The sequence below is a fragment of the Piliocolobus tephrosceles genome, chromosome 6, assembly GCF_002776525.5.
Source record: "Piliocolobus tephrosceles isolate RC106 chromosome 6, ASM277652v3, whole genome shotgun sequence".
In the NCBI taxonomy this organism is placed as follows: Eukaryota; Metazoa; Chordata; class Mammalia; order Primates; family Cercopithecidae; genus Piliocolobus; species Piliocolobus tephrosceles.
In genome coordinates this window covers 115,111,785-115,138,423 of record NC_045439.1, presented here as the reverse complement: position 1 = coordinate 115,138,423, position 26,639 = coordinate 115,111,785, and the positions used below count along the sequence as shown (strand labels likewise).

Below are 26,639 nucleotides of genomic sequence, written 5' to 3'. Positions count from 1 at the left end.
GTCTGAATCTATGTAAACAGGGATTGACAAAGAAAAAATATTCACATTATCAGGAAATTTGACCTCACTATAAATTTATGATCACCAACCTTAAATGAGCACAATACCTAAAATTCTGCTACATTTCTTTCACGGTCTGGAATGAGTATTTTCTTCAATTTTCCCTCAATTTATGACTCCCCTGGTTTTTCACTCCAGCCTCCTTCCTAGATTCCCTCGTCATCTTTGCTATCTCTTTAATTACCTCTTTAACGGATTTCATCCATTCTCTTAGTTCATACACCACAAATATAAATCTCATCTACATATCACAAAAACTCCCTAAGTATATTCTCCACCCCAGACTGACTCAATGTCACTATCTCCATTTAGAAATATCACAGGCATCTTAAAATGAGTATATTCAAAACAAAACTCCTGATGTGTGCCTCTATTCCCAAACCTCCATCATAGTAAATGTCAACCATCCAGAAAGCCAAAAAGCTGAGAATCATTATTGACTTCCTCCCATTTTCCTCACATTACACACCCAACCCATCAGTTAAATCCCACCAATTAGGCCGGGCATGGTGGTTCACACTTGTAATCCCAGCACTTTGGGAGGCCAAGCCAGGTGGATCACCTGAGGTCAGGAGTAGGCGACTAGCCTGACCGACATGGTGAAACCCCATCTCCACTAAAAATACAAAAATTAGCCGGGCACGGTGGCACATGTCCATTATCCTAGCTACTCAGGAGGCTGAAGCATGAGAATTGCCTGAACCCAGGAGGCGGAGGTTGCAGTGAGCCAACATCATGCCACTGCACTCCAGCCTGGGCAATAAGAGTGAAACTCCATCTCAAAAAAAAAAAAGAAATCCCACCAATTAAGCCCTCCAAAATAGATCCTACGGGCCAGGCACAGTGGCTCATGTCTACAATCCTAGCACTTTGGGAGGCCGAGGTGGGCAGATCACCAGAGGCAAGTTCGAGACCAGCCTGGCCAACGTGCGAAACCCCATCTCTATTAAAAATACAAAAATCAACCAGACGTGGTAGCACATGCCTGTAATCCCAGCTACTTGGGAGGCCGAGGCAGGATAATCACTTGAACCTGGGAGGTGGAGGTTGCAGTGAGCCAAGATCACACCACTGCACTCCAGCCTAGGCGAAAACAGGCTGGACGCAGTGGCTCATGCCTGTAATCCCAGCACTTTGGGAGGCCAAGATGGGCTGATCACCTGACTTACAGAGTTCAAGACCAGCCTGGCCAATGTGGCGAAACCTTGTCTCTACTAAAAAATACAAAAAAAATCAAATTAGCAAGGGGCAGTGGCTTGTGCCTATAGTCCCAGCTCCTTGGGAGGCTGAGGTAGGAGAATTGCTTGAACCCGGGAGGCGGAGGGGGCAGTGAGCCGAGATCATGCCGTTGTACTTCAGCCTGGGCAACAGAGTGAGACTTTCTCAAAAATAAAATTAAATTAAATTAAAATCAAATAAAAAACCTCTAAGCCAACTTCAAAGTCTGGTTTGGACTACTGGAATAACCCCTCACACATCTACGTAAGAGTTATGTCCAGCACTGGCACTGAAGAGCAGCATATCTGGAAAGAAGAGGAGATCATTCTGGTACAGGATATTACAGCATGAGCAAAATGAACAGGACATTTGTGCAATGGAATGTCCCAGTGATGGGCAACTGATACATACAGGAGAATTGATCAAATAAATATATTAAGGATAGTGGGAGCCACGTTTCTCACTGAAGGAAAAGAGAACTGAAAATACAGAAAGAGAAAACCAGCAGGAGCCCTGTGGTGTTAGATTAGAACTAGAAATACTTGTACGAACTCATGGTTTTTTGTTTTTCTTTTTGAAATGGAGTCTTGCTTCATCACTGAAGTGCAGTGGCACAATCTCAGCTCACTGCCTCTTGGGTTCAAGCAATTCTCCTGCCTCAGCCTCCCAAGGAGATGGGACTACAGGCACAAGCCACTGGGCCTGGCTACATTTATTTTTGTATTTTTTAGTAGAGATGGGGTTTCAGCACATTGGCCAGGCTGGTCTCAAACTCCAGACCTCAGGTGATCTGGCCACCTTGGCCACCCAAAGTGCTGGTATTACAGGAGTGAGTCACCACACCTGGCCTGAACACATGGTTTTCAAAATACAGAGACAGTTATAGATAGATAGACAGACAGATAGATAGAAAGAAGCTAATGTGTGTGCTGTTCCATCTGTCTAAAATCCTTTTCCCCCAACTCTTTTCACAGCTGGCTCTTTGTTATTCTTTCTTTTTTCTTTGAGATGGAGTCTCGCTCTGTCGCCCAGGCTGGAGTGCAGTGGCACGATCTCAGCTCACTTCAACCTCTGCCTCCTGGGTTCAAGCGATTCTCTTGCCTTAGCCTCCCAACTAGCTGGGATTACAGGCAACCACCACCACACCTGGCTAATTTTTGTATTTTTAGTAGAGATGAGGTTTCACCATATTGGCCAGGCTGGTCTCAAACTCCTGGACCTTGTGATACACCCGCCTTGGCCTCCCAAGGTACTGAGATTACAGGCGTGATCCTGGCCTTGTTATTCTTCCTATCTTAGCCTAAATGTCACCTCCTAGACTTTTAGACTACCTTCCCTAATCACCCCAAACAGGCCTGTTTTTTATCTTAGCTTTACAATTTATATTTTATTTCTTCTTATCCATTGTAACTCTCTCCTAAAAGCTCCTCAGGACTAGGGATTTATTTCACACAGCAAGGAGCAGAGTTTCCTGCACAGAAGTGACACTAATGTTTTACATGCTGAATAACTTTTTTTTGCATCTAGAATGAGAAGCCAAATGAAAAGAATTCCTTCAGCTCCCTTACCGACCTCCACCACACAGGCCCAATCCCTCACAAATATACCCCCATCCCTCCACACACAACTTCATCCTGGCCCAATTCCCACAGGGTCACCCACCTCCATCTCTACAAAAATTTAAATAATTAGTTGGGCGTGGTGGTGCACGCCTATAGTCCCAGCTACTGGACTGAGGTATACCCACCTGCCCCCAACTTTCCCACAACACAAACAACTGAATCCACTTCCATCTCTCTCATTTCCCATAGTAAAGCAAAATGCCAACTCCAGCCTCTAGCCCAAACTGCTCTCCTAAATAACAGAACTGCAGACATAACTGCCTCCCCTACTCATCTACTGCTACCTGGATATGTTTCAGGAGCTGTCAAACATAATGCCCAAGACTAAAACAAGCTTCTTTACCAAAAGCCATATTACTCATATCCTCTAATCTACTATATGCTTAGTCACTCATGCAAAATTCATAAACGTTTTCCAGACTCGTTTCTAAAATACAAAATCTAAGACTTAATCTTGTTGGTTCTACCTCCTAACTCGGTTTAGTATCTGTCCTTAGAATTCCAACCCTCCTCACTTCTTTTCTGTATTACTACCACAGCTTCCTAACCAGAATCTCTCACTAGACTCTCCAGTCCATTCATTCACCATTCTATTACCAAAGATATTTTTTTAAAACACAAATCTGTTAATTTCATATCCTTCAGTACCCTGAGGATAAAATCCAAATGCATCAGCCGGGCACAGTGGCTCCCACCATTAATCCCAGCACTTTGGGAGGCCAAGATGGGATTGCTTGAGCCCAGGAGTTCAAGACCAGCCTGGGCAACACAGCGACATCCCATCTCCACAAAAATTTAAATAATTAGCTGGGCATGGTGGTGCATGCCTATAGTCCCAGCTACCGGATCGGGGGTAGAGGGCTGAGGTAGGAGGCTCACTTGAGCCCAGGAGGTAGAGGCTACAGTGAGCTGCATTCCAGCCTGGATGAGAGTGAGACCCTGTCTTAGAAAAGATGTTAGAGGAATTATATCATTACATGATGAGCTAGTATTTTCCAGTGATGTCCACAACATTATCTATCTCCCACCCCACATATTCTTTTTTACAATGTGACTTTGATAGTCTTCCCTAAGAGAGGGCCCGTGTTCTTTCCTCTTGAATCCATGCAGGCTTACGATTATAGGGAAAGTGACCACTGTGTGACTTCGAATGCTAACTCAATAAACAAAAGATGATACAGCTTCTACTGCATTCTTTTGGGACTCATGCTCTTAGAACCCAGTCACCATCCTGTGAGGAAGCCTAAGCAGCCACATTGAGAGTCCACATGTAGATGTTCCAACTAACAAATCTAGGCAAGGTCCCAGCTAGAAGCCAGGCTCAACCGCATGCAACAGAACAAATCATCTGGTGATTCTAGTGCCTAAGTGTCAAGTCACTTCCCATCTTTGAGATTTCCTAGCTGAGGTCCCAGATATCGCAGAACAGAGACAAGCCATCTCCACTCTACCCTTTCCAGTTTTCAAAATCCAGATAATCTGTTAGCATAATTCTTGTTGTATACTACTAACTTTGGGGTATTTTGTGAAACAGCAATAAGTAACTGATATAAATGATCTGCAAGTATCATGGTGCAGCTGGAAATCAGAGCCAAAGAGCAAAAGATCAGGATGAACTCGTTGAGTCCAGATTGTGTCTTAGCTTTTATCTGAGTACAAAGCAATAAAATGAAAATACTATAGAAACACATAATGTACAAAGTGAAAGTCCCCATAATTCCAACCAAGAGGTAATATTGTATCTGAAGATTGATGAGTATTAGTCCTTTTCTTGTTTTTTGTTTTGTTTTTAATTCTAAGAGAGACAGTCTTGCTCTCTAGGCTAGGCTGGAGTACAATGGCACAATTATAGCTCACTGCAGCCTTAAACACCACTATGCTTGGCTAACTTTTTTAAATTTTTTTGTAGAGATGGGGGTCTCGTTATGTTGCCCAGGCTGGTTTCAAACTCCTGGGCTCAAGCAATCCTCCCACCTTGGCCTCCCACATGTGGGCAGTCACTGCGCTGGGCCCTATTTTTTATATATTGATTTTTTAACAGGTAAGTTCTCTCTCTGTTGCCCAGACTGGTCTCCGACTCCTGGCCTCAAATGATCCTCCCACCTCAGCCTCCCAAAGTGCTAAGATTACAGGCATGCCACACAGCACCCCACCTTTTTGGTTTTGTTTTTTAAAAAGCATCTCACTGTCACTCAGGCTGGAGTACAGTTGTGCAATCATAACTCACTACTACCTGGATGTTTCAGGAGCTCCAAACTCCTGGGCTCAAGCAATCCTCCTGCCTCAGCCTCCCAAAACACTGGGGTTACAGACCTGAGTCACTGCGCCTGGCCTCATTTTTCCATACGTTTTCGTTATTCATAAGTAGAACCATACTATAAATACTGTCCCATAATTAGCTTATTTCCTTAGTTAATATGTTGTGACCGGCCAGATGCAGTGGCTCACACCTGTAATCCTAACACTTTGGGAAGCTGAGGCAGGCAGATGGCTTTAGTTCAGGAGTTCCAGTCCAGCCTGGGCAACATAACCCTGTCTGTACAATAAATACAAAAATAAGCTGGGCATGGTGGCACATGCCTGCAATCCTAGCTAGTCAGGAGGTTGAGGTGGAAAAGATGGCTTGAGCCTGGGAGATCGAGGCTGCAGCGAGCCAAGATGACACCACTGCACTCTAGCCTGGGCTGGAGACGGGGTTTCTGTCTGGACCAGACCTTGTCTCAAAAAAAAAAAAAAAAATTACTAACTGAATGAAATAAATATATAACATCAAACTTTGTAGGATACAACTAAAGTAGTACATAAAGATAAATTTATGGTATTAAATGCTTAAGGCCTCAAACGCCAGCTTTCAAAAATCAAACCCCAGCTTTCACTTAAGAAAACAGAGGGCCAGGCTCGGTGGCTCACGCCTGTAATCCCAGCACTTTGGGAGGCCGAGGTGGGCGGATCATGAGGTCAGGAGATCGAGACCATCTTGACTAACACGGTGAAACCCTATCTCTACTAAAGATACAAAAAACTAGCCAGGCGTGGTGGAGGGCGCCTGTAGTCCCAGCTACTTGGGAGGCTGAGGCAGGAGAACGGCGTGAACCTGGGAGGCGCAGCTTGCAGTGAGCCAGAGTGCGCCATTACACTCCAGCCTGGGCGACAGAGCGAGACTCTGTCTCAAAAAAAAAAAAAAAAAAAGAAGAAAACAGAGAAGGGCAGGCGTGGTGGCTCACGCCTGTAATCCCAGCACTTTGGGAGGTCGAGGCAGGCAGGTCACCTGAGGTTGCGAGTTAGAGACCAGCCTGACCAATATGGAGAAACCCCGTCTTTACTAAAAATACAAAAATACAAACAAAAAAAAAATTAGCCAGGTGTGGTGGTGCATGCCTGTAATACCAGCTACTTGGGAAGCTGAGATAGGAGAATGGATTGAACCCAGGAGGCGGAGGTTGCAGTGAGCCAAGATCACACCACTGCACTCCAGCCTAGGCAACAAAAGCAAAACTCCATCTCAAAAAAAAAAAGGACAGAAAGAAAAAATATAGAGAAAAAGGTCGGGTGCGGTGGCTCACGCCTGTAATCCCACCACTTTGGGAGGCTGAGGCAGGTGGATCATCTGAGGTCAGGAGTTCGAGATCAGCCTTGACAATTTGGTGAAACCCCATCTCTACTAAAAAATACAAAAATTAGCCAGGTATGGTCTTGAGCGCCTGTAATCTGCTGAAGGAGGAGGAGAATCGCTTGAACCCGGGAGCTGGAGGTTGCAGTGAGCCAAGATCCCTGTCACTGCACTCCAGCCTGGGTGACAGAGTAAGACTCTGTCTCAAAAAAAAAAAAAAAAAAAAGGGAAAGAAAAAGAAGGCCGGGCACGGTGGCTCACGCTCGTAATCCCAGCACTTTGGGAGGCCAAGGTGGGCGGATCGCAAGGTCAGGAGACCGAGGCTATCCTGGCTAACATGGTGAAATTCCGTCTCTACTAAAAATACAAAAAATTAGCCGGGCATGGCAGCCTGAGCCTGTAGTCCCAGCTGCTGGGGAGGCTGAGGCAGGAGAATGGCATGAACCCAGGAGGTGGAGCTTGCACTGAGCCAAGATTGCGCCACTGCACTCTAGTCTGGGCGACAGAGTGAGACTCCTTCTCAAAAAAAAAAAAAAAAGAAAGAAAGAAAAAGAAAACAGAGGAAAAAAAGAGCAAATTAAACACAAAACCAAAGCAGAAGGCAATAATAAAGAACAGAAATCAATAAAACTTTAAACAGGGAAAATGAATGAAGCCAAAAGCTGGTTCTTGGAAAAAGTTCTTGAACAATGGATAAATCTCTAGCCAGATTAACCAAAATAACCAATATCAGGATGAAAAGGGGCTTTATCACTAATGATCCTACAGATATCAAAAGGATAAACGGGAATATCACAAACAACTCTATGCCCATAAATTTAAATTCAGATTAAACAGACAAATTCCTTACAAGACATTCTACTGGCCGGGCGTGGTGGTTCATGCCTGTAATCTCAGCACTTTGGGAGGCAGAGACAGGCAGATCACCTGAGGTCAGGAGTTCAAGATCAGCCTGGCTAATATGGTGAAACTCCGTTTCTACTAAAAATGCAAAAAATTAGCCAGGCGTGGTGGCACGCGCCTGTAATCCCAGCTACTCCGGAGACTGAGGCAGGAGAATCATTTGAACCCAGGAGGCAGAGGTTGCAATGAGCCATGATCGCACCACTGTACTCCAGCCTGGCGACAGAATGACTCCATCTCAAAAAAAAATAAAATAAGACATTCTACCAAAACTCACGCAAGAAACATTAGATAACCTGGATAATCCTGTATCTATCACAGAAACTAAATTAGTAGTTAAAACCTTCAAACATAAAAATTTACTCTCTTATGAACTGTGCTTTTCGTGCTTATCTAAAGAAATATTTGCCTAACGCAAGGTCACAAAGAATTTTTCCTATGTTTTCTTCTAGAAGTTTTATAGTTTTAGGTTTTACAACTAGGTCTGTGATTCATTTGGGTTTTTAAAAATATATATAGTGTGAGGTATGTATCAAAGTTAAACTTATTGCATATGGATATCCAATTGTTTCAGCATCACAAAAAAAAACTACCCTTTTTCCACTGAACCACCTTTGTACCTTTGTCAAAGTAAGTTTTCCATATATGTGGGAGTCTATTTCTGAACTCTGTATTCTGTTCCACTGTTCTATTTGTCTACGTTTATATCAATACTACATTGTCTTCATTACTGCAGCTGTATAATAAATATTGGAAGATAAAGTAGCATTATTTCCCAACTTTGTTCTTCATAAAAGTTGTTTTGGCAAGCCTAAGTCCTTTGCATTTCCATATAAATTTTGAAATAAGTCTTTCAATGTCTACATCTTGCTGAATTTATCTCCAAGAATTTCAGAAGAAATAAAAACTTACGGCTGGACGCGGTGGCTCATGCCTGTAATCTCAGCACTTTGGGAGGCTGAGGTGGGCAGATCACCTGAGGTCAGGAGTTTGAGACCAGCCTGGCCAACATGGTGAAACCCCGTTCTTACTAAAAATACAAAAATTAGCCAGGCATGGTGGCAGGCACTTGTAATCCCAGCTACTTGGGAGGCTGAGGTAGGAGAATCACTTGAACTTGGGAGGCAGAGGTTGCAGTGAGCCAAGATCAAGCCACTGCACTCCAGTCTGGGCAATAAGAGCGAAACTCCATCTCAAAAAATAAATAAATAAATATTTTTTAAAAACTTATGTTCTTACACACACACAAAATCTATACACTACTGTTTATAGCAGTTTAGGTCATAATCACCAAAACATCCATGAAAAGGAATATTACTTAGCAATTAAAGAGAAGGAACTATTGATACAGTAGCAACATAGATGAATTTCAAATGCAATATGCTAAGTGAAAGAAATCAGACTCAAAAAACTACATATTATATATATGAAAAGTCAAAACTGTATCAAGAGAAAACAAGAAAATCAAAATTATATATATGAAAAGTCAAAACTATATCCCACCCAGGCACTAGGGTGGGAAAAGGGTTTGAGTTCAAAGGGACAGCACTAGATGATGTTTCAAAGTGATGGAAACGTTCTGCATTTCAATTGTAGTGGTGGTTACATGACTCATAGCAATGTACAATAATAAAAAGTTAACTTCACCGTATGTAATTTAAACAAATTTAAGAAAAAATTAACTATCATTCATAGAACAATCACAGCCCTCCCTGAATAATGCTAAAATGATACTTCTATGGCGCAAAATTTTATATATAATGACAGTTATTCAAAATTTTAAGCTTGCCAAGTATTTACCTCTTACATTATAGGTAGAAATTCTTTGTTATTATCTTAAAACGAGTACTATATTATTAATATAACACTAATAGATTAGGAGACCTATTTAGGAAACTTTAGGATCAATCAGTCTATACAGAACTCCTGTCAGAGTAGTCAACCACACAAGTGAGATTAAGAAGAATCTTCAGATGACTCCAAATTAGGCACTGGTTTCCAAAATGCTACCTGTAAAGACATCAGAATCTTTCCCTGATGGAAGCAAAGATAAGTATCTTAAAACAATAAAAAAGGTTACATGAGGTTCCAAAGAGAAAGAATTTCCCTGGGAATTGTAATATTTTCTGTACTATAATTACCATATGTTTTTTTCAGGCTATCTCAGTTGGACTTGGGCCAAGTAAGACTGGCAATGACATGAAAGAATATAACTTTTTTTTTTTTTAAAGGGCATTATCTATAGAAGAGATATTTTATAAAATAGTCGGTAAATCAGGGACTTCATTTTTAAAAAATGAAATATTTTAGCTGAAAAACCTGAACACATCTGGTTTCTTAAAGACAATAAATAACACAACATATTTTGATTCATTTCATATTCCATTTTTGCCTCTGCTCCCAGCCTTAACTTTCTTGGTATTGCTGAGCTAAAAATAACTCCTGGTATAGTAGCTGAAAATTATGGTTTTCCCTTGCAAAGAAAAAGGGGGTAAAGTCCAATTATAAGATGTGAGTTTGCTTTTCTCCAATTAAAACACACATACAAATTTGACAGCAATTCATTCAACACATCCATTGAATGCCTTTCTATGCCAAGTGCTATGCTAAGTGTTGGGGGTAGGATACAAAGATGAGTAAGAAAGACTTCACTGACTCTGAGGAATTCAATCTAATGATACAGTCAAGAACTACGCAAAGCACACTTACAAAGTATTATAAAACACAGTATCATACCTATACATAAGAATGATAAGAATCTATCTCTGATAAATTTTCCTTGTATTTTTGCTGTTAAAACTATTAACAGTGGTTTTTAACTTTTTTTTGTTTTGTTTTTGAGACAGGGTCTCACTCTGCAGCCCAGGCTACAGTGCAGTGGTGCAATTTCGGCTCACTCCAACCTCTGCCTCCCAGGGTCAAGCGATGCTCCTGCCTCAGACTCCCAAGTAGCTGAGATTACAGGTGCATGCCACCAGAGCTCTGCTAATTTTTGTATTTTTAGTAGAGACAGGGTTTCATCATATTGGCCAGACTGGTCTCAAACTCCCGACTCAGGTGATCCACTCACCCCGGCCTCCCATAGTGCGAGGATTACAGGCGTGAGCCACTAGTGGTATCTGGCCTCTACATTTTTTTAGCTGACAGAAACTTTGGTAATCGTCACAAAAGCTCCCTGAATTTAATCACCTATGGACCCCCTGGAGTACCAGGTTAGAAACCCTCGCAGACAATGTTTCTCATTCCAGCACTTCTCTCTGCTGTCCACTGAAAAGAAGCACATACACAGCTGCTGTTGTTTACAGAAATTCATTTAATTTTTTTTCTTTTTTTTGAGACAGAGTCTCACTCTGTATTTTTGTATTTTTGTATTTTTAGTAGGGACGGGATTTTGCCATGTTGGCCAGGCTGGACTTGAACTTCTGAGTTTAAGTCATCCACCTGCCTCAGCCTCCCAAAGTGCTGGGATTACAAGCATGAGCCACCGTGTTTGGTTCATTTATTTAACTCTTGAGGATTAAACATATTTGATATATCAATGAACATTCCTTCTCCAGAGAAGGATCAGGGCTGATCAACAAAAGTAATTCACTTCCCTATTACTCTGTCATTGGGTAGAAGAAAACAGATCAACATAGAAAAGGCAGGTACAGGTCAGGCATAGTGGCTCACACCTGTAATCCCAGCACTTTGGGAGGCCGAGGCAGGCGGATCACGAGGTCAGGAGTTTGAGACCAGCCTGGCCTATATGGTGAAACCCTGTCTCTATTAAAAAATACAAAAATTAGCTGGGTGTGGTGACACACGCCTGTAATCTCAGCTACTTAGAAGGCGGAGGCAGAAGAATCGCTTGAACCCAGGAGGTAGAGGTTGCAGTGAGCTGAGATCGTGCCACTGCACTCCAGCTTAGACGACAGAGCGTGACTCCATCTCAGAAAAAAAAAAAGGGCAGGTACATTTATCATAGAAAGTAAGGAAAGTACTTATTGATGTTGTTACTATTTCTGCTACAAAAAAAGAATACAATACTCTTTCCACCTGCACACTAACAACCAGTTTCTCAAATCCACAAACATCTTCCATGGGCATTTTAGGCATTAGGTGGAAAACAGGTCCAATATAAGGAATTTCTTCAATTCACTCCTTCACCATCTGGATATTAGCTATTTGTGTGCCAGGCACTATGCTCAGCAATGGGAAAACAAAGATGAGCTCATAGTCCAGTGGAGAACTCAAAATATAGTAAAGTGGTAGTAGTGTATACATGTGAGAACATGCAGGAGGGGTCTCTGAAGACATTTAAATTTAACCCGCTAGGTAAAGAACCCAACAGATTCTGTAAAAGGCAGTAGTAGTACAGGCAAATCAATTTTTAAGAGTATAACTCAGGACCACGCACTGTGGCTCACACCTGTAATCCCAGCATTCCGGGAGGCCAAGGCGAGCAGATCACCCGAGATCAGGAGTTTAAGACCAGTCTGGCCATCATGGTGAAATCCAGTCTCTACAAAAAATACAAAAATAAGCCTGGCTTGCTGGCTCATGCCTGTAGTCTCAGTTACTTGGGCGGCTGAGCCACAAGAATCACTTGAACCCAGGAGGCAGAGGTTTAAGTGAGCTGAAATCACATCACTGCACTCCAGCCAGGATAACAGAGCAAGACTCCAGCTCAAAAAAAAAAAGACTATAACTCTGGTTATAGTTAGCTTTGATGAAAGGATGTCTGTTACAAAGCTACTAGCACTAACTGAGCATATTCACTTTTCCATACCAATCCCAGATACTACCACTCTTTTTAATCTCATACTTCAAGAAGAAAATCATCATCAGATGCAAATCCCTTCAATTTTATTTACTTATTTATTTGAGACAGGGTCGCACTCTGTAGCCCAGGCTTAGTGCAGCGGCACAATCACGGGCTCACTGCAGCCTCCACCTCCGAGGCTCAAGTGATCCTTCCCACCTCAGCCTCCTGAGTAGCTGTGACTACGGGTGCAACCATAACCAACTAAAGCAACCATACCCAACTAATTTTTTATTATTTATAGAGACAGGGTCTCGCTATGTTGTTCAAGCTGGTCTCAAAATCCTGGATTCAAGCTATCCTCCCACCTCTGCCTCCCCAAGTGCTGAAATTACAGGCATGAGCCACCACACCCAGCCCTTCGACCTTTTTTTTTTTTTTTTTAAGAGACAGAGTCTTACTCTGTCACCCAGGCTGGAGTGCAGTGTTGTGATCTCAGATCACTGCAACCTCCACCTTCTGGGCTCAAATTATTCTCATACCTCAGCCTCCTGAGAAGCTGTGATTACAAGGGTGTGCCACCACACCTGGTTAATTTTTTGTATTTTTAGTAGAGATGGGGTTTTGCCATGTTGGCCAAGCTGGTCTCGAACCCTTGACCTCAAAACTGATCCACCCGCCCTGGCCTCCCAAAGTGCTGGGATTACAGATAGACATGAGCCACCACGCCCAGCCCCAGCCCTTCAACTTTTTACCATCAAACCCAAAACATGTGCATCTAACGTCTCCATCTTCTCTGTTATAACGGTAGTATACAACTTCTTTCTTAGTAGACTGGCCTAAAACCAATCTCTCCACCAGTAGATCAGGATTTTGCTACTCAAGGTGGGATTTTCTGACCAACAGCTTCTGCATAATCTAGGACCATATTAGAAATTTAGAGTATCAAGCTTCATACAAGACCAACTGAATCAGAATATGCAGCTTAACATAATCTCCAGGTGATTCTCATTATGCACATTAAAATTTAAGAAGTATTGCTTCTACACAAAAGCCAATTCTCTCCCAGTTTTTCAGAATCCTTACCCTAGAGATTATTCACTCGCTCTCTTAGCTCTCTGACCTTTAAGAGAAAAAAACCCACACTCCTTTTCCAATTCAATTCTTCAAAAAAGTTTCCAAATGTCCTCAATTTCATGTCCCACTCACTCCTCAACCCATTTAAATCTGCCCCTTACCACTACTCCACTCAGCTCTCATTAAGATCAATGACCTTGAGAATGTTGCTAAATCTAAAGGACATCTTTTCATCTTAACCCTACTTGACCTCTCACTAGTATTCAAAACAATTGCCCTTTCTCTTCTTGAATCATTTTCTTTCCTGTGTTACACGTGCACTAATGATGCAAAAGCAATGGTGGATAAAAGTGCAGGTGCTTTAACATGAATCAAGGCAGTAGCACTAAGCTGTACTACTAGTCAACTGTATTCTTCACTGCCAAGCACGAGTATTAAGAAAAAAGCCAATTTCACCAAAGAATAAACTACATGATGCAACAAAAGTATTAAATTTACTAAATCTCAACCCTTGAAGATACATCTTTTCAATATTCTACTTAAAGGAAATGGGAATTAATTATAAAGCACTGCATACTGAAGAATCACAGCAAAGTACATAACTTGAGAACTGAACTAGCCACTTTTTTCTTGCAACACCTTTTTTACCTGAAGGACTATCAGACAAACTGATCACTCAGACTTGGATATCTGGCAAACATTTTCTCAAAATTTAATCACGTATGCCTTTCATTTCAAGGAAAACAATCAACAGTATTTGTTGCCCAATCATAACACTCAACTTAACAAGCACAAATGACAATTTTGGAAAACTTGTATTTCATACCATGAGCTTGCCAGCTTCTGAATATTTAAAAACTTGTCTGATGAGAGTGGTAGTCATATTAACAAATACAACTTTTTGGCACTGTGGAATGAGGTATGTCCACATTTGGAAAATCTATGTAACTCAGTGGACTGATATTTTCCACATGACCAATGCATGATTTTTGCGAAAGTAAATATGGGTAAAACAGTCACTCAAAGTATAAGACAGACCATCAGATTTTAATGTAACAGAGTATAAATTCACTGACATGATATCAGAATCCACATTACTATAACTAATATAACTGTATAACTAATCCTGGCAGGGTGTAGTGGCTCATGCCTGTAATCCAGCACTTTGGGAGGCCAAGGCAGGTGCATCACTTGAGGTCAGGAGTTCGAGGCCAGCCTGACCAACATAAAATACTAAAAATAAAAAAATTATCCCGGGGTGGTTGTGTGTGCCTATAGTCCCAGTTACTGAAGAGGCTAAGGTGGGAGAACTGCTTGAATCTAGGAAGTGGAGGTTGCAGTGAGCCAAGATTGCACCACTACACTCCAGCCTGGGTGCGAAACCCTGTCTCGAAGGAAAAAAAAAACAAAACAGAATCCACATTATAACTAATACTTAAGAAACTATCACTTGTTGAATTTTGATATGTTATTAAAGAAGCATATCCATGATTATGTTAAAAAATATAATATTCTTCCCTTCCCCAAATACATCTGTGGATGATTTTTTCACATATTTCAATCAAAATAACATAATGCAACAAACTGAATGCAGAAGCAGACATGAGAATCCAGCTATCTTCCATTAAGGCAGACTTTAAGGAGACATGCAAAAATGTAAATTAATGCCACTATCCTCCCAAAACGTTTTCTTTTAAAAAAGTTATTTTTCAAAAAAAAAAAAATTCTAACGCATAAGGGGTTATCATAATAATTTTTTTTTTGGGATGGAGTCTCGCTCTGTCGCCCAGGTCGTAGTGCAGTGGCGCAATCTCGGCTCAGTGCAAGCTCCGCCTCCTGGGTTCTGACCTGAGGTCAGGAGTTCAAAATCAGCCTAGCCAACATGGTGAAACCCCGTCTCTACTAAAAATATAAAAATTAGCCACACATGGTGGTGCGCACCTGTAATCCCAGCTACTAGGGAGGCTGATGCTGGAGAATCATTTGAACCCAGGAGGCAGAGGTTGCAGTGAGCCAAGATCGTGCCACTGCACTCTGGCCTGGGTGACAGAGCAAAACTTCCTCTCAAAAAAAAAAAACTTCCTAGTTTCATTCTGAATATGGCAAATAGCAGTAAGCATAGTAACATAAACAAAAGTTCTTCGGGATCCACAATAATTTTTAAGAGCTTAAGGAAGTCCTGAGACCACAGAGTTTAAGCATCACTGCCCTAGACCTCAATCACATCCCATAGCCACAATTAACCTCCACAGGTGCTTGACTCTAACATTTTTCTCTAATCCAGGCATCACCTCCAATTTCCAGAGTCATTTATGCAACTGCTTCCTTAGTATCTCCTGAGTTGTCCCAAAAGTACCGCATACTCAACATATCCAAATCCGAACTCATGATCTCAATACCTCAAAATATGGTCCTCTTTCAGTGTTCTCTCTCAGTGAGAGGCATCATCATCCATTGTAACCTGAGTCATCCATGACACTTCCTTCTCACTCTCTCATATTTAATCATTTGACAAGTCCTGATTATCTTGCCTTCCAAATCTCTCTCAAATCTATTCAACTTTCTACTTTTATCACAAAACCCTCTGTCTCTCTGGATCACAGCCTCCGATCAAGTCTACAAGCATTTGTTTGCTTTGTCCCCACTTCCTATCTCTCCTTACTCATCCTTCCTAGCTCTAGGAAAAACCACTTCCCCTTTCTTGGCCAGGCACGGTGGCTCATGCCTGTAATCCCAGCACTTTGGAAGGCCAAGGCAGGAGGATCACTTAAGCTCAGGAGTTCTAGATTAGCCTGGGGAACCTAGTAAGACCTTGTCTCCATCTAATTTTTTTAAAAAAGAAAAAATGATCACGCCTGCAATCCCAACACTTTGGGAGGCCAAAGCAGGCAGATCACTTGAGGTCAGGAGTTCAAGACCAGCCTGGCCAACACGGTGAAACCCCGTCTCTACTAAAAATACAAAAAGTAGCCGGGCATGGTGGCATGTGCCTATAATTCCAGTTACTGGGGAGGCTGAGGTAGGAGAATCACTTGAACCTGGGAGGTGGAGGTTGCAGTGAGTTCAGATCACACCATTACACTCCAACCTGGGTGAGACAGCAAGGCTCTTATCTCGGGAAAAAAAAAAAAAGAAAAGAAAAACCACTTCCCCAAAGACCACTCAGCCCATCCCCACCTCTCTAGGTCTTGTCCCTGTTTCATTCATGCTGTCATAGTACCCTGAGCTTTTCCTTCATGACACTTAACACGGTTTGTAACCACAATTTTTTTCCAGTTATCTGTCTTCCCTATTAGACTATTAGGCACCATAAGGGCAGAGCCTGTATTTGTTTTGGTCATCACCATACCTTTCCAAGACCTGACATAAAGTAGTCAATTTAAAGGTTAAAAAACTTGTTCCTGTACAGGTATTTTTGTACCTTTTAGTGTAAACATACCAAAAAAGATTTTTTTTACCACTGTGTTCAACAGCTTTGGAATCTGGACTCAAAATGTTCCTTGGATATCTCTTGAAGGATACACTAGAAAATGATTAACAGTGGTTTCCTCTGGGAAGAGGAACCAAGTAACCAGGAGACAGGAAAGTGAAGACAACAGACTTTTTACTGTATATGCTTTTGTGCCCTCAAAATTAAGTGACATCATTATTTTTTAAATAGAGCCTTCTGGTACCTAAAAGCATCTTCTGAGATGTTCAATTTCCAGAGGACATAACTTTCAAATTATATTAAGATTTAGTAGCAAGATCTATAAATGCCCATGATACACATTTATAACATTAATACGTACAATGATCACCTATTTTGATGTGAATACAAAAGTACTCATTAGCTAATAACTCATATTACATTTTTTTTTTGGAGGCAGGGTCTCACTCTGTCGCTGAGGCTGGAGTGCAATGGTACAATCTTGGCTCACTGCAACCTCCATCTCCAAGGTTCAAGAGATTCTCCTGCCTCAGCCTCAACAAGTAGCTGGGATTACAGGCACATGCCACAATGCCCAGCTAATTTTTGTACTTTTAGTAGAGATGGGTTTCGCCATGTTGGCCAGGGTGGTCTCGAACTCCTGACTTCAAGTGATCGGCCCACCTCAGCCTCCTAAAGTGCTGGGATTACAGGTGTGAGCCACCACACCTAGCCATATTACATTTTAGAGCTCAATCATACATCAGGTAAAAGCAAAAACCAATCTTGAACATGTTTTACTTTCTGGAGCATTACCTTGATAAGTTCAGGCATTAATAAGAAGCACTGACACATCATAGAAAAAGTTATATTCCTTTAACTTCAAAAAGACACTGTCAAAATGGGTACAAACAGTGGAGGGCCGGCTGGGCATGGTGGCTCACGCCTGTAATTCCAGTACTTTGGGAGGCTGAGGCAGGTGGATCACGAGGTCGGGAGATTGAGACCATCCTGGCAAACACGGTGAAACCTCGTCTCTACTAAAAGTACAAAAATTAGCTGGGCATGGTGGCGCATGCTTGTAGTCTCAGCTACTCAGGAGGCTGAAGTAGGAGAATCACTTGAACGCGGGAGGCGGAGGTTGAGTGAGCTGAGATCGCGCCACTGCACTCCAGCCTGAGTGACAGAGCGAGACTCTGTCTCAAAAAAAAAAAAAAAAAAAAGTGGAGAGCCATGTACAATACTAAGTTAAAGAAAAAAGAAATCCTTGACTATTATCCCATTTATTTTCAGAAAAATCCTGCAAGGATGAGGAAACAGACTCCAAAGGCTATCATACAACAATTCAGTGGAAAAGGCAGGTATCTGAACCCAAGTCTATCCCATTGCAGAGGCCATTGTTTCTACCACACCACCTGCCTTTCTTGACTAAACAGACGTGTAACTATCAAGACAAGTTAACTAGGCAAACATATTATCATGACATACAGGCATGTTTTGGTTTATTAGACAGAACTAAGTCCTATTTGCTGCTACTTTATGAAATCAAGGTAGTATGAAAGATTTTTACCAATATTCAAAATATGCATATCATCTTGCTTTTTTTGCCTGCCTTGAGTTGTTTAAAAGAATTTTAAAAGACCTTCCCAAATCAATCACTTTATTCATGGAATAAAGTGCTAAAATAAAATTAAAAATTAGATATTTATTAATGATGGTATCAGTGGGTGGCCCACTTTACTCAAAACACTTAACATACATTCTCTCCTTTAATCCTCCCAAGAAGCCCACTGGAAAAAAGACTACTGGCTGGGCATGGTGACTCACGCCTGTAATCCCAGCACTTTGGGAGGCTGAGGCAGGTGGATCACGAGGTCAAGAGATGGAGACTACCCTGGCCAACATGGTGAAATCTCATCTCTACTAAAAACACAAAAATTAGCCAGGTGTGGTGGTGCGCACCTGTAGTCCCAGCTACCCGGGAGGCTGAAGCAGAAGAATCACTTGAACCTGGGAGGCGGAGGTTGCAGTGAGCCAAGATTGCACCACTGCACTCCAGCCTGGGCAACAGAGCAAGACTCCGTATGAGACTCCATTTTACAGGGGAAGAAAGTAAGACTCTCAGGGGCTAATGAACACAGCAGACCAAGAATCTGAACCCAAGTCTCTGAGGCTACAGCCCATTCTTTCCATCTCCCTATGCCTGCCTCACTAGTTTCAAGAAGGAAACCAGGACAAAAGAAAATCTGGCTACGTAATGAAGAAAGCAAACTAATGTTTAAAAACAAAACAATCACAAAATTAAATCAAATGTCTAGTTTTTGGAGGTTACTGGTACGGTACACCAAACATGGCTAACCCCTTCAACTTGAAATACTCTTGTACCTTCACATAATAAATCACATCTAACTTAACTTCAGGTTCATTTCCTTAAAATTACATTATAAAGCCAGGTATGGTGACACAGCCTGTAGTCCCAGCTAGTGAAGAGGACAAGGCAGGAGAATCACTTGAACCCAGGAGTTCAAGGCCAGCCTGGGCAACATAGTGAGGTCCCAGTCTCTTAAAAAAAATTACACCATACTATATGTGAATAAAGCCTAGAAGGGAAAATGGAAAAAGTAACAGTTATTATGTTAGGATGGAAGAATTTTACAGAGATAAATTTTACATTTTAAAAATGTCCTTTAAACTGTTTTAATATGGCAATACCTTTTTAAATGTCATAACAAATACCTCTACCACATATTAGTACTAAACAGAAGCTACGAAATGACAACTGACTTGACTGACAAGTATGAGTTTTAATAATACCAAAAGTAACTTTCAGGTTACCCCTAATGAAATCTATGAACACAATTTTTAATCTTGAGAGTCAGGATGAGGAAAACAATAAAATAAATTTTTAAAAAATCTACTTTACTACAAATCCTGCCAAAACAAGTGTCAATTAAGGGCTAAGTTATTCTTACATACTCAAAACTCTGCCAATCGTAAAGCCGGGAGGCAGAGCTTGCAGTGAGCCGAGATCACGCCACTGCACTCCAGCCTGGACAACAGAGCGAGACTCCGGCTCAAAAAAAAAAAAAAAAAACTCTGCCAATGACAAAAACTGGTGGAAATAAATGGACCACTAATTGTAACTTGGAAATTTTATTAATAAGGATTTTTATCTTAGTACCGTTTTAACAAGAGTTACAACTGAAAGTTATTCAATAATCAAAAATGAAGGTACTTTAAAAATTTTGCCAATTGACTAATATAGACTTTATTCCCACCTGAAACACATTAAGATAATTATATCAAATTTTAGGTCAACATCTCAAACATTTTCTACTAATTACCTTAAAATGGCATTAAAATGAATAAAGAAACATCAGAGTTTTCAATTACTTATTATTGGAGTTCAAAACTGTAAATACAAATATAAAATAAACAGTAAAAATTAAACACATGTTCAACACTCAGAAGAATGGTTACTCTGGACAAGTTATGACTTATATAAGAGGGAAAAAATGGCTTTAAGGCCTATCTAGTATGAATTATCTTTTATATTTTCGCATAAATAGTAAGTTATAACCTCTCAATAAAATTGTTTAAACTCCTCAAACTTCAAAATATTTCTACTACTCTAAATTTTCTACTCTTCTGATATATGCTTAAGATCCAATTTATATCTTCCCAAACTGAAATTTACAAACCAATGATCTGCTTTAACAAAAGTATTGTCATATAACATCAATGAAGAAATGGGCAGTTCAAAACATAAGTTTATTATCATCTCTTACTCCATAAGTCAATTTCATGGTACAGAAATACATACCTTTAAGAATATAAATATTTGTATTTTCCCCAGTTCATGACATATTTTGAAAATGAATCAACCAAGCTATGGGTTAAAATTAGTATTCCTACTAATTCACATTCATTCAACAAATATGTATTTGTGTCATCGTAATTATCAGTCCTAGAGTTACTTCATCTACCAATTTTTATTTCTTGGAAAAGTGTAAATACAAAACTCTTCAGGAATTTTTTTAAAGATTTTTAAAAAAAATCTTTAAAAACGTGTTAAAATTCACTAGAGAAATTTCTACACAAACTGAAGTCAGGGAATGGTTGAAAACAGATGTCACTACAGTAACCCAAAAGAAGATGATGAAGGAATGTACTTACGTTTCAAAACAACGATCCACGTTGTCAGACATCAAAAGCAGCATGCATAGCTGTTCAAGGGCTATTAGTTGCATGTCCCTTTCATCTCCCTGTCCCATCTGTAGCCATTCCAGCAATGTATCTGGGTCCACATCTGCCATGGTTTTTTAAAAGCCTCTTTGCTTAAATTTGAAAAGTAAAGGGGAAAAAGTCCTTTAAATGTCCAGGACTGATCAGCTTGGGCTTAAATTTTTCCTTTACACCTGCTAGAACCAAATTTTCATAGTGTCCTCCCAGCAATTAAAAAACACTGCTAAGTACGTTTGGACATGAGTGCTTAATGCAGTTTTTCAAGTTTCCTCATCCGCCAGGTTTAACGTACAGATATCACACCAAATGAAAACCAGTTTCGCAGAGTATATAAGCTGATTAGGTTGCTGCTTAACTAGAAACCAGAGCTGTCTGTGTCAAAGACAGTCAAGCTTCAGATCCCACTACTGCTATCACTAAAGCCTATGCCAAAAAGCAAAGAACACCTAACTAAAGGTTCTGTTTTTTGCGGCAAACTTCATCCCCCTCCTTCTCCACCCAAAACTGATCTTCAGATAAGGGTTAGATTCAGTATTTTGAGGAAACTCTAAACACCTTGATCCAATCCCCTTTCAAATTGTTTCTCCTTCAAAATTACCACCAACTTCACAAATTCTGCTGACTTCTCAATTTACCTCTATTTTAAAGATGTCCAAATACAAACGACAATTATATATAAGATTTATTTATGAATAAATAGTTGGTTAGGAATTTTGGCAGTCGTGACAACTATTCTTAAAAGTTAAAAAAAAAAAAAAAAAAGAAAGACTAAAAGTAAATGCAATGGACTAGCAGGTTACGGATCCGAATATAGGCCAACCTAGGGCCCTCTTTCCCATCTTCACAAGATAGGGCAGTTGGTTAAAAAAAAACAAAAACAAAACCGAGAAGCAGCCCCAACAGGCAAGTCATTACAAAAACGCCCCGTAAGCGCCCTAACTGGAGGACAGCTCTGGGTCCTACGTAACGCAGCCGCAGGTGTGGGAAGCCGGCGACGGGGCGCGGTGGGCACCCAACGGCGACCAGCGGGGTTGACCCCACACCCGGGGCCCGGCCGAGCCGGGAGCTGAGAGGCGCTGGCCCCCGCGCTCTGGTTTCCCAGCACCAAACCCCACTAAGTTAACTACCTGTGTCTAGGAGGAGGGGAAGTTCTGGGGAAGCAGCAGCAAGCCTTCGTGCCCGAGAGGAGGCCGCCGGGCCAGGCAGGGCGCCGGGTCTCCCGGGAGCTGCGCCCGGAACTCGAAGGCCTGGCAGCGAACCCTTCTCAAGGGCAAAAGGAGCCGGCCTGGGGCTCTGGCGCGGGCAAGCCAGGCGCCGCCGCCGGCAGGGCCCCGGGAGGGAAACAAAGGGGCCAGCGGGGAAGTCGGCAGCAGCCCGGCCGACCTCACTCGGCGCCGGGGTCTCGCTTTCCGCCAGTCGCCGGGCGTCCGGGATCCTGGCCCCCACGCAGGGCCCTTCCGACGGTCCGAGGCGCTCCCGCCTCCCCTTCCCGCAGGCTCTTACTCGGGCTTGTCGTTCCAAACCGCTCGGATCCAGCTCCCAGAAGGCCACGGGCACAGCCAGGCCCGGCCGCGGCCCTAGAGTTCCCAAGAAGCCGCAGGCCGCGCAGGTCGAACCGGGCAGGCGGCACAGGAAAAGCCGCGCCTCGTCCCTCCCCTTCCTCCGCGGGGACCTGGTGACAGGGAAGCGAGAGGTTCTCCCGTGCGGCAGCAGCCAGCGCACGTCCCGTTCCCAGCACGCGGCTCCTCAGGCCCTGCAGCTCAGAGGCCCGCGCGGTGCTGCAAGCGGCGGCGAGGGGGGGAGGCCCCGTCCATCGCGAACCGGGAGGGGGAGGGGAGGAGGGTCGAGCGAGAGCCAGGCGGGGAAGCTGCCGAGGGCAGCCGAGCCCTGCGGAGGCGGAGCAAATCCGCTCCCCCGGCGGCGACCCCGCCGGCGGCCACCTGGGGCGCTGCGGAGACTGCCGACCGCCGCGCAGGGGCGCCAAAGCGGGGACGCCGCCTCGCCGCCCCTGCCCCGGCGCTCTTGTCCCCGCCGCCTCGGGCTGGGTCGTACGTTTATGCCGCGACTTTTCTATGGTGCGCCCTGGCGCCCTTCTCGCTTCCCTGTCAGTCCGAGCACGCTCGTGCACGCACGTCCAGCTTGCTTGGCGCGGTGGCTAACACTTCGCGCACTACTGCGGAGGGCGTCGCACCGCACAGCACACCAAAGCTGCGGCCCAACCTGTCCAGGCTGAGCCTTCCGCCCGAGGCCACCCGCATTCCGCCACGGTCTTCCCTCCTCGCGCACGGAAGTGCGTCGCGTAAGGAAGGCTCCTCCCCCAGCTCCTGGGAGGCCGACCAACCGGCATTTCACCCCAAAGAAAACCCTTCAGAGCAACCCTGGGAAAGAGATGCTGCCGAGGATTATCAACGTTGTACAGATGAGACACTGAGGCTTCAGGAAAGCGCAGATGCAGGCCTAGCGCCGTGCCCGGTCGGCAGCAGCACTGAGAGTGCACTTTTGACTATGTTTCTTGTGGCTTGTGGTCACAAGTATGTCTGTGGTTATTCTTTTCAAACTTTATTTCACACTCATTAAGAATAAAAGATAAATGGTTATAGGACGTACTTGGAGCCCGGAGACGTCCTACTGTACTCTCACTTTTATCCTTTAAACAAAAAGAAAAATCAATACCTGGTAGTATTTGAGACATGGCCCCTCAAGCAACCAGAGGAGCTGCTAGGTATGAGTAAAGAACAGCATTTGGGGCTGCTGCGGTGCCTGTAATACGAGCACTTTATGATTTTATCCTCTTGAGACCTGGAGTTCGAGACCAGCCCGAGCAACAGAGAGCCCTGGTCTCTGAAAAAAAATTAAAATTAAAAAAAATAAGTACCCAGACGTGGTGACGCACACCTGTGGTCCCAGCTACCGGAGAGGTTGAGATGGGATGATCCCTCGAGCCCAGGAAATTCAGGCTGCAGTGAGCTTTGATAACGCCACCTCACTCCAGCCTAGGCGACTAAGCAAATTTGTCATTTCCAAAATACTGGGTTTTTTTTTTTTTTTTCTTTTTTACTGGTTCCTCAGAAAAAGAACCAGTATTTTGGAAATGACAAATATGTACTTCAGATAGCTATCCGCGCATGTCCCATTGTCGGAGGTGATGGTCCCTTTAGGTATCTTGTTAGCGAAATGAGAAAAAGAGGATTCAACTATTTTGTCACAACTCCAACCCATGAGGATAATTATTTAGATGTCATGAGTGTGAGTTGGAGCTCCCAGGAAACTTCAAGAAGGAAGTGGCATTCCCTCTGGACCTTGAAGAATGGGTACAATGTGGACACTAAAAGGAGAGGAAGAACGTAAGCAAAGCCTGATATATTCCTAGACATAGGAAAGGTCACCTGTGCCCCCAGCAAAGAACCAATGGTAAGAAACAGAGAGAAATTTGGAGCTCAAGTGGGGAAGGCCTTGAATGAGGAATGCAGAAATTAGGCTGAGCTAAGTAGCAAGTTCTGGACTACAACACTGGAAAAATTAGTCTTAAGACTAATTATGGAAAGTGTCCAGAACGATGAAAAGGATCTATCTAGACAAGATTAGCTGGAGGTTGCTGAAATGCTCCAATAATGGAGGGAAAAAAAAGTCTAGTTATTGGCAATATGAATGGGGAAGAAATCTAAAAATAATTTTTGAAAGAAGATACAGCAGAATTTAAATGATTAACTTAAAAATTTCTGTCCAGGCTCCATGGCTTACACCCGTAATCCCAGCACTTTGGGAGGCAGAGGCAGGGGGATTACTTGAGCCCAGAAATAGGAGACCAGCCTAGGCAGCATAGGGAGACCCTGTCTCTAAACATAATTTTTTAAATTAGCTGGGTGTGGTGGTGCACACCTGTAGTCCCAGCTACTCAGGAGTCAAAGGCAGGAGGATCACCTCAGCCCTCGAGGTCGAAGCTGCAGTGAGCCATGATCATGCCACTACACTACAGCCTGGGCAATAGAGCAAGATCCTGCCAAAACAAAAAACAACAACAACAAAAAACCTTACCTGAAAAGAGGACTTGGAAGCTAGGAAAATGGTGATGCAATTAACAAAAAATAGAAAAGTTAGTAAAAGGGACTATACCTTTACCAAGGTTTTTTTTTTTTTTTTTTTTTTGAGACGGAGCCTCATTCTGTTGCCCAGGCTGGAGTGCAGGGGCACAATCCTCGGCTCACTGCAAGCTCCGCCTCCCAGGTTCAAGCCATTCTCCTACCTCAGCCTCCGGGACTACAGGTACAGGCACCCGCCACCACACCTGGCTAATTTTTTGTATTTTTTAGTAGAGACAGGGTTTCACCGTGTTAGCCAGGATGGTCTCGATCTCCTGCCCTCGTGATCCTCTCTCCTCGGCCTCCCAAAGTGCTGGGATTACAGGCGTGAGCCACTGCACCCGGCTACCTTTACCAAGTTTTTAAGATATATATTTTTTTATCCTGCACTATCTCTACATGTTCCACCCACTTCCTGCCCGCAAGGTTAATGACTCGTGTGCTTTAAAGAAACCTTATCAAAAGAATGCTGTGACGCTTACTGCACTTTTTACAGATTTTATTATCGTATTTATTTTGATATTTATTTAGAGGCTGGGTCTTGCTCTGTGGCTCAGGCTGGAGTGCAGCAGTGTGATCCTAGCTGACTGCAGCTTCCAACTCCTGGGCTTAAGGCGATTCTCCTGCCTCAGCCTCCGGAGTAGCTGGGACTACAGGCCCACGCCACTACACCCAGCTATTTTTATTTTTTTGTAGAGACAGGATCTAACTATGTTTCCCAGGCTGGCCTCCAACTCCCGGGCTCAAGCAATGCTCCAGCCTTGGCCACCCAAAGTGCTGGGATTATAGGCATGAGCCACATGCCCGGCCCATGTTATTATTTTAAACTCAAACAGAAAAGAAGAATTCAAGCATGAGATCCCAGAACAAGAGCATTAAAGGGAAGAAATGAAGTCGTGAAGACAACCAAATATCCAGGTAAAGGCAACTGACCAGACTTGAATACTTATCCCAAGAAACCAGAAACTGTTTACATGCTGATATTTCCCATTGCTTCCGAAATCCAAGAATCATAGACCATTGAGAACTGCTCTGTGCCAGGCACAGTGTAAGGCTCAGTAAGTCACAGACCCCTTTCTCAATAAAGGTAGATGTAAACACACTCCTCTGTGTCTCCTCTATCATGGCGCTTATTAGATGATATTGTCAGGTACATGCTGGCAACATTAAGGAGGTAGGAGATGGCATCTTGGAAAGCTTTGGGAATGAAATGTGAATTAAATCTCAGATGTTGAGTCAGAGCTGGCCAGATAATTAGGAAAAGCATATGGACAGGCACAGAGGTACGAAGAGTGTCCCTCTTGGCAGAATGAAGCAACAGCTGCCTTTTGGCGAGACTCCACTTTGACGAAGGAACTTCGATGTGTACACAGTCGCTGGGATCAACTCACACGACTATTAATTAAAAGGAAGATATTCGTCATACAAATCTAAACTCATTTCATCAACTGGTATGTACTATGAATTAATTTTCTAAAGTTAATCTTATAGTTATGAATAGCACAACGATATAGCATTATGTTTTTTGTGTATCAAAGGCATAATTGGTAGATGTAAACCTATAAAATATGCTACAGAAAATGTCTGTTTGGACATGTCTTCAAGTTTGAACTACAAATGTAAGTGTCCCTGGCTTTCCTCAACTTCTGTGAAGTTCTGGATATGAAAGAAT

General features: G+C 42.8%; 1 protein-coding gene across 4 annotated transcripts in view; it reads right to left on the bottom strand.

Annotated features, from left to right (window-relative positions):
* The window catches only part of HECTD1 (HECT domain E3 ubiquitin protein ligase 1), a 111,365-nt gene extending 88,580 nt beyond the window's left edge, over positions 1-22,785 (bottom strand). For 3 of the 4 annotated variants that reach the window (XM_023227433.3, XM_023227435.3, XM_023227436.3), the window contains exons 1-2: positions 22,392-22,520; positions 20,820-20,980 (exon numbers count right to left, since the gene is read on the bottom strand). In XM_023227433.3, coding sequence (XP_023083201.1) covers positions 20,820-20,959 — 140 coding nt within the window. In that variant the 5' untranslated portion in view covers positions 20,960-20,980; positions 22,392-22,520. Of the gene's footprint in view, positions 1-20,819; positions 20,981-22,015 lie in introns of all 4 variants that reach the window. The other variant, XM_023227434.3, reaches the window with a different exon arrangement.
* Positions 22,786-26,639: the final 3,854 nt, after the last annotated feature.